Source organism: Belonocnema kinseyi, chromosome 1 (genome assembly GCF_010883055.1).
Source record: "Belonocnema kinseyi isolate 2016_QV_RU_SX_M_011 chromosome 1, B_treatae_v1, whole genome shotgun sequence".
In the NCBI taxonomy this organism is placed as follows: domain Eukaryota; kingdom Metazoa; phylum Arthropoda; class Insecta; order Hymenoptera; family Cynipidae; genus Belonocnema; species Belonocnema kinseyi.
The window spans coordinates 86,854,032-86,859,469 of record NC_046657.1 but is presented as its reverse complement, the minus strand read 5'-3'; the positions used below and the strand labels follow the sequence as shown (position 1 = coordinate 86,859,469).

Here is a 5,438-nt window from a genome sequence, read left to right as displayed (position 1 = left end):
ATAATTAGGCTACTTTTATTCATTTTTTCAATAAACAAGATTTTACTTTCGATTTGCTCAATTATATTTATTACATAAATAAATAAGTAAATTTAATTTAAAGAATAACAAGTATTTACTTATAAAACCGTCATTTTTTGGATAAAAACTATGCGCTCAAAACGACGGTCCTCCAACGTTGGAGCGACGTTGTACCAACGTTGGTGCAACGTTGCTACACGTATGTGCTACGGCCAAATCGTTTCGGAGCTTGGTGGACGAAGCTGTCTATATGTTACCAGACTTACGCCTTAAACAATATTTGATTGACTTACCTTTTATAAGACAAATATTCATGCTTTACTTTAAACTCCTTGTAGCAAAAGGAATGATAACCTATAACCTCGTGGTTCCAACTATCGGGCAGTACTACATCATGATATTCATGTTTATTATGCTTTTGAGCCTTCAGAAAAGTTTTACAAAATAAACAAATTTTCTTAATTTTTTTCTCTCCTCCCCCTTTTCCGGAAAATTAGGCCTTTCACTGAATAAATTACATAAAAAGACTCTATAATAGTCTTTAAACAGATGGTAAAAGTTTTTAAAGGAACAAACTGCAGTCAACTGAATTGCAAACTAAGTCCGTGCACAGCGTAGAGAATGACTGTAATCTATCGTTATAACAAACTTCTTTATCATTTTAGGCGTATAGATAAAAGCGCGACGATTTAAATAATAAATTAGAATGGCAGGCTGTAAATATTTGTTTTTGTCAATATGTAACACTTTTTTGTAGAAAATTAGTAGAAGGCTGCTCCATATTTAATATAAAAAAGAAAAACATTAAAATCAAGTTGTCATTAAATTAAAAAATATTATCGTGAAATTGCTTATTTACAAGCTTAGGACGGGGAAAATATACCACTTCTTTTGTAGAATAATGTGGCCATTAAACTATACAAACGTTTATTTATGAAATGAAAAAAATCAGCTGGTTATTAATTATTTTTTATAAACTGGTTATTCAGGCATATTGGGAGAGGTGGACGCTTCAATCGAAACATTCATTTTGTGGGACAAAGGCTTTTCACACGTTGTTATAGGCCAATGACCAAGTTGTGAACATCGAAAATCCACACTCATCTGGGCGGCTTCCCACTTTAATTTTTACAGAAAAAGTTTAAGCGAAGGGCCTGTGAGATGGGGTGTCAACTTTACGATGTGTTGAAACCATAAGTTTGCTTACCCAAAATGACGTTTACACTGTCTCGCGTCCTTCGCGGGGGAGCTGCCGAAAATTAAAGCGTTTAGAGTAAGTTCAGTTTATGTATGGATTCAAATAGGATCAGATGCGGCAGCTATGTCTCCTATAGCTTTCGGTTTATCGGCTTATATTCATCGATATTTATCATCAGGCATTTTCGTGTTCTCACGCGGTTTTCTCACTTCCTCACGTGCGCATTATTGAATGGGATTTTTGCCCTGGAGGCTCGCCACCGGTTTGGTACTCGAGTTCCGGAAATAATAAATCTTCTGCCGCGACATAAGGTTGGCCCAAACGAGTTGGCATCATCGTTATTGAAAAATTTACGAATTGATCTAGATACCACTCGCTGGGTAGAGGGAAATATTTTTCCGGGGAATCAGGTGCGGGGGTTTCTTTGGATCCTTTCTTTTCCATCAGGAGTACCACGTACGGATTGGGTTTGCGACCGTGAGACTAATTTTAGAGAAGTAAAGTGTCAAAACATTCTTCCATGTCAGAGGGCACAAGACAGTCGCAGGCAAATCCAAAAGCGCGGCGCTGTCGGGCAGGGTAGGCTGTCGAAGCTCTTTCAGCGGCAGAAAAATTGGAGCGCCAATTCGTGGGAAAGAGACGAACCACGCGATTGTTTTGATTCCCCACCCCATACATATTAGTACTATCCCATATTAGTACCCGGTCAGTTGCTTCACCGTCACCAAGTGAGTTCGTCCGGGTGCGAGTCTGATCATCTTCGAGGTCACCTCGCGCAGCGGAAGAAGCTCAAGCAGCTTCGCTTCTCTCCTCGACCCACAGTCGTCAACTAGCCGAATCGAGGAAGTCCACGCTGAAACACTCACTCCAGTATCCGTTACTGTTACGGATCCTCGCTACAAACGCCAGAAGCCTTGTCGCTTATACTGTTGGGATCACTAACAACAAAACCCTTTCACGTAGCCGAGTCATTCAAGCGTAACCTCCAGTTTTAGCGCCGTCACACTGGTTTGCGTCACTCGATTTAAAAAAAAAGGTCACCGGGCGATCACTCATCAACCCACCCTCTCCGGGTTAATGAGCTCGCTTAAGGGCCACCCCGTGTAGAGCCTTGGATCTACTACCAGCCTCCTCCCAAAACACACATTTTAAGACAAAGGCTAACTCGGTGAGTACATCTATTCTCCCATCTCTCTTTAACCAATGGACGGTCTGACCGCGTGGCAGAAATTGATTAAGAGAGACACTCAGAGGGTCCCCTTGCCGCCTCTGACTAGCCAGCGAAACGTTTCTCAGTATATGGGACAATTGGGCGCCTGGCTCGCGTCCCAGGCTAAGGAAAGTGTCATCCCTCCATCTCGCCGATCCAAAAAGCGGAATTTGTTTCAGCCCCCCCTACCATCCTTACTCCTTTTCTTTTCTCTTACTCATAAAGAGCACCCAAGGGAGAACGAGTCGCTCACTGACAAGTAACCGTACCTGTGAACCGATGATCACGACTAGCACTGGTTGTCGCCTGCCCCCGCATGCACTTTACTAAATAATCCCCCCTATTTCTTCTTAAAACGAAGCCACTCATGAAGATTCATCCTGCTATTCATAAAAAAGTATAGCCCCCGTGGGCTAATAACGGACGCGCTTGTGTAAAACAGCGAACTTGCAACCAATATTTCTCGAGAAGCGGGTTTTCGAAATTTGGAAGAAGTGCAAGTTCCCAGTTTACGCATTTTAAACTTGGAAGGTTTGCAATCGACTTGCCATTTTAATAATTGAGCTGGTTATATCCCTACGGTCTTAACTGTATACATCTATTTCAAGTTTTACGATCTTAACATTTTTAAATTGCAGTAATTTAATTAAACAATAGGATTATTGCAAACCTAAATTTTCTTTGTTTTTACTGGAAAGAAAAAGAATTTTTTGATGTCTCTATTTTTGTATTTCATCCCTGACTGATAGAAGTTACACAAAAATTCCAGGCAATTGCGATATTAAAAACTTTACTAATTTGTTTTTCAGGTTTCTCCGAAGAAATTTAGTTAAACCAAATTTTCTTGCACTAATATGAGGAGTAGATAATTTATTATGGAAAAATATAGTGGTTGTGAATGATGCAACGAACCTATATGAAAAATTAATATTTGAAAATTTTGCAGCGGTCAGAATTGAGATGTTAACAGTCTTTGACGTTTTCACGGTATGAAAAAATTCAATTATTTTAAATCATACGATTTAAATTCTGACTTATATTACAAATTTTTAAGTTATGAAGCATTCAAGGACTGAGATTTAAGGGTTCGTTTTGTCGTCTGCAGAAGCAATTGAAAAAATAAACTTTCTATTATTTTTACAATCAATTTCTTAGACTTGCTTTTATAATATTTATGCACTTACATAAAACAGAACCGTGGCTATACGATTTCCAATGCCCCTTTGTTTGAAATATATGACAGAGTCCAGTTTATCTTTCTGGAAAATTAAGAAGTTATTGCTGTATCACTTATCTAATAGCGTTACTTAGATTAGTTTATTCATAGTTTATTTACCCTAACAAAATCATGGTGCGGTAAATAAAGGCCTCCGATTTCGTAATAACCTATTTGTAGTGACTCGGATGAGTTCACCGTCAAACTAGTCATATGCTCCACTCGACGATTCAGAATCTTCGCGTGTACATGTTCGTGATCGCCACACCAAGCAGTTTGAGAAATTCTGTTTGATGAAGATTTATTTTGAATATTGGTATTCTCGCCATAATTTGCCACTATTGCACCCCTTAACTGCAGAAAAGAGAATATAATTCTTATAATGTGTTTTAGAAATCGCAATGGTTTGGACTTGGCATAGTATGCAATTATAAGTTGGATAACTCTTCACTACTAGAAACGCTACACTGGATACAGTACATCTGGATCTATTCTCTAAATAAGTAACAATTAAGAAAAATGTAGAAGTTCAACTTACCCTGGGCTTTGCAAATTTTTTCAAAAACTCTATTTCCTCTTCGTAAATTACGTCGTGGTATAAAATAATTCTAGGTTCCAGAAAGACTTCTTCTTCTTTAAAGGGTGCTATTTTTAGAAAAGGAATACCGCGATCGACATATCGGCATTTCAATTGTTTCTTAATATGCGCAGGAAGTAAAATTTCTCCATTACAAAGCCCCATATAAGTTGACCCGTTATACTAAAATGTTAACATATAATAAATATAAAACTTGAATTTTGCTAAGAGGCTGAGCCATATGTATGACACACTCAGTGATGTGGGCAATTTAAAAATAACTTCGAAATGCTTCTCCCCGCAAACTTCACAGTCGTAAAGTTTGAAATATTTATTACAAATGATTGTATGAAGAAAATTAAGTTTCAATTTCACGTTAACATTCTTTTGTATTCAAAATTAATTTAAAACATCTGCTCGCGTTGCAGAAACAATCTCATCGCGAGCTTCCCTAGTAAATTTGAGCGCGTCTAGGATGCTCGAACGTTGCTTTTTTCGCTTGGCGCTCGATAATATATTATATTTATTAAATTAAAGGTCAAAGTATCGACAACTGTAACTTGGTGATTCTGAATTCTCTTTTGTAAAAGCTCCTTCGGTTTGAATTACGTTATGTTTAACTCTATTATGTAAAATGTATGTATATCATATTTATTTCGGCATCTTGGCCTATGCTTATTCAGATATTGCAAAATAATGTACAAATTTTATTCTAAATGATTAATTAAATATTTGATCGTTATTTTCCGCAACTTTTTAGTTTGAAACAAATTTTCAGATATAATTTATACCGAAAATTTTGTTAAATAAAATGTTATTATAACTTGTGCCGTTTTTCCAAAAAGTTAATTTTTCCAAATCTCGTATCTTTTTCCAAAAATCCATTTTTTTGATAGAATGTTATTTTTTACGATTAAAACAAAAACTACGCGTCCCATAAAAAAATTACAGGTGGAAAAATTGCGGCAATTTTTTTTTATTACCAACTTTTGCTTTTTATCTTTTCATAACCTGTGTCGTTTGTCAACAAATTTTATTGTCCTATTATTAATATTGTTTTTTACGAGCAATAGAAGAAATTTTTCCAAAGTTATCGTTCTCACATGCATACATAAATGCATACATACATCCATACAGACCCATTCGTAAAAACCTGTTTTACGAGTTCAGGGGGTCTCAAAAGGTGGACGCTTGACGGAAACCGGGGGGGGGGGGG

At 37.0% G+C, this 5,438-nt stretch overlaps 1 protein-coding gene across 7 annotated transcripts in view; it reads right to left on the bottom strand.

Annotated features, from left to right (window-relative positions):
• The window catches only part of LOC117168367 (prolyl 4-hydroxylase subunit alpha-1-like), a 52,640-nt gene that overhangs the window by 21,384 nt on the left and 25,818 nt on the right, over positions 1 to 5,438 (bottom strand). For all 7 annotated transcript variants that reach the window (XM_033353975.1, XM_033353983.1, XM_033353966.1 and 4 more), the window contains exons 5-7: positions 4,184 to 4,405; positions 3,766 to 3,999; positions 3,614 to 3,688 (exon numbers count right to left, since the gene is read on the bottom strand). In XM_033353975.1, the coding sequence (XP_033209866.1) occupies positions 3,614 to 3,688; positions 3,766 to 3,999; positions 4,184 to 4,405 (531 nt within the window). The remainder of the gene's footprint in view (positions 1 to 3,613; positions 3,689 to 3,765; positions 4,000 to 4,183; positions 4,406 to 5,438) is intronic.